This window comes from Lottia gigantea, assembly GCF_000327385.1.
Source record: "Lottia gigantea unplaced genomic scaffold LOTGIsca_801, whole genome shotgun sequence".
NCBI classification, from domain to species: domain Eukaryota; kingdom Metazoa; phylum Mollusca; class Gastropoda; family Lottiidae; genus Lottia; species Lottia gigantea.
In genome coordinates, this window is record NW_008710666.1 from 17,181 (window position 1) to 19,934 (window position 2,754).

A 2,754-nucleotide genomic window follows, 5' to 3' on the forward strand; every position below is an offset into this window, starting at 1 on the left:
GACATTCAGCCCGCAAAATATGAAATTCTCTCAGATGTCTATAGTTAAAATTTCAATTGTTTTCTGATTCTGACAGTCGCAGGTGCGGACCGCGCTAGTTGCTTCCATTGATCTGTTAAGTTAAGAGCTACTTCACTTTATCTGTAAGGTTAACAGAAACCTCCCTTGATCTGTAAGATTAACAGTTACCTGTCTTGATCTGTAAGGTTAACAGTTACCTCCCTTGATCTATAAGGTTAATAACAATTACCTCCCCTAATCTGTAAGATTACCAGTTATCTGCCTTGAGCTGTAAGGTTAACAGTTATCTCCCCTGATCTATACGGTTAACAGTTATCTCCCTTGAACTGTAAGGTTTACAGTTATCTCCTTTGAGTTGCATGAATACTGCTTGATACCTTGCACCTCCCTAAGCCGTGTCTCTGCAAATCACCTTGCCATTTCTGTGTACAAATACAATACCCTGGGCCGTTTTTGGTGCAAATATGATAACACAGTGTCAGTTTAGTTTATGATTTAATAAACTAATAAATGATGATAAAATTGCATAGATAAATAGAATCATAAAATATATTCTGAGAGACGTGGAAAAAATCATAAATGTCACTCACATGAGACTAACAATCAAGGCTCCATCAGTAGTACATTAAAGATCCCTTGACATTTGGAAATTTCATGAGACTAACAACCAAGGATCTATGAAATGTACAGTAAAGATCCCTTGATGTTTGGAAATTGATATGAGAGTATTATTGGTTATGGCACTATTCTGGAAAATTGTCCTCATTGCATACTGCTGTGTTATATGACACGTAATTATGTACCTGGTAAAGCATTCACTAGTGTTCAAAGTGTTAACTAAATTCCTTTCTTTTTACGTTTTCCCAGGTTGTACCCTTCTTATGATATTAAGATAATGGGGTCAATAAGACAATAGGTGGCATCTACGCTAGAACATGTTGGCTTTTGACTGATCAAAAACATAACAACAAAAAACTTGAATAATTTAAAGGGACAGGTGGGCCATTTTTTGTCCGATAACACTTTAGTGTTAGAAATGGGAATTATTTAGCTTGGCCAATCAGTAATAGTGTTCACAGTCAAAATTTGTGCCTTCAAATCCATGTGTGTCCAGAATGATCCGCATTTGAATATTAAAATGACGACTCATCAATTTAAGATATTCTGTGATATATAGAAAGAGTGAGTAAAATTCCTAGTTTGTTAAAGGAATTATGTGATTTTCGTACATTTCTAGTACTTCTGAATCTATTTTCATATATATTCAAGACTAAAATCAACCTTCCAAAATGACGCATCTGTTCCATTAATGTGGTGATTTTGAAAATGACAGTAAAGTAGCACTTGAGGAATTTAGGCAGGAGTAAAAAACATGAGTAAAAAATCAAAAACAGAAATTGATCAAAATTCTCCATCGGAATCGGAATCCCAACCACATGATTCAATTTTCGCCTCATTATCGAAGTCTACCTCAATATCATATTGGAAATCTGGATCATCAGGTTTTTTACGATTTCTTTCAAAAAGTGCGTCCATGCGTAGCTTTTTCCGTTGTAACGTTTCTTCGTCTACTTTGTTGAGGTTTTCTTCAGGGTCTATTTTATCGAGATCGTTATTTCGAGCTAAACTGGCTTCCAGGCTCATTCCTGTAAGTTTGTCTTTCGCTATTGTGAGTAATCGTACTAGCTGACCTCGCGGAATCAAATTAATAAATCGTTTATGTTTCGAGTCTTGTAGTTCCAACACAACATTGTCAATTTTGGAATTTTTGTCGAAATCTCGTAAAGGCATTGTGCGTCTACGCATTTTATTCGTGTGCATGTCCACATAGGAGATCACTAATCCCACAGGATCGAATTTCAGTCCACATTTCTTAACTATGAAGTCATTTTCTTCCATCTTGAAACCTGATCTGAAATAGAAACAGAAGTCGTCTATATAAGGTAATGAAAGGGAGATTACTCCAGAACCTAGTTTTGACTATCAATTTTAATTTGCAAAAGAAGTGTATAACGGACTAAGACTGCAAGAACAGTCAATTAGTTGATTGTTTGTGGTAATCAATAATGAATGGGTATTGCCAAGACAGTAGCCCATCTCCTACCACATTTTTTTCGCTGTTTTTGTGGGACTTTGCTTTTAGCAAAGTCCCAGTTTGTTATCGGAATGTCAACCCTTTTTTTTTTTTTTTTTTTTTTTTTTTTTTCGTCCACACCTTCCTGAGCTTAGACTGCAGTAGTTGCAGGTACGTTTCAAATTTCATAGACCTTCTATATAGGCGACGATGTGCATAAATATAAATTGGAACATTTTTGCAAAACCGGAAGTGCCACAGTTCAACATGTGCAAAAAGTCGAAAATCGGCTCTAGAAGGCGTATTTTTGCATCAATTTTCTTCGGGTTTTCATTTTTATAATCTACCTGTAATTTCTGACCTGATAGCACTTGAAAAATTACGAAATTCGAAAATTCGTCGCTCACTTTTTTCGATCAAATTTTTCAATTTTTTTGCAACTTTTTTGCTTTTGCATCGATTTATCTTAAATTTAATATGCAAAGGGACATCACCAAAGCAAATAATATGTAGTTGTCAAATATTTAATTTTACTTCCGGTTTTAAACGGGGAATCAATTGAAAGTACAATCCATTTCCGGTCGAATAACTTCCGGTGTAATTGAAATAGGTCAACGAAATTTATGCTGATCGTAAGTAAATGCTAATACAAAAAAACG

At 35.0% G+C, this 2,754-nt stretch overlaps 1 protein-coding gene across 1 annotated transcript; it reads right to left on the reverse strand.

Moving 5' to 3' along the window:
• Positions 1–1,422: 1,422 nt before the first annotated feature.
• Positions 1,423–1,920, reverse strand: LOTGIDRAFT_146419 (hypothetical protein; the record flags this gene model as incomplete). The annotated part of the gene is made up of 1 exon (XM_009067237.1): positions 1,423–1,920. The coding sequence occupies one exon, from the start codon at positions 1,918–1,920 to the stop codon at positions 1,423–1,425; it is 498 nt and encodes a 165-aa protein (XP_009065485.1).
• Positions 1,921–2,754: the final 834 nt, after the last annotated feature.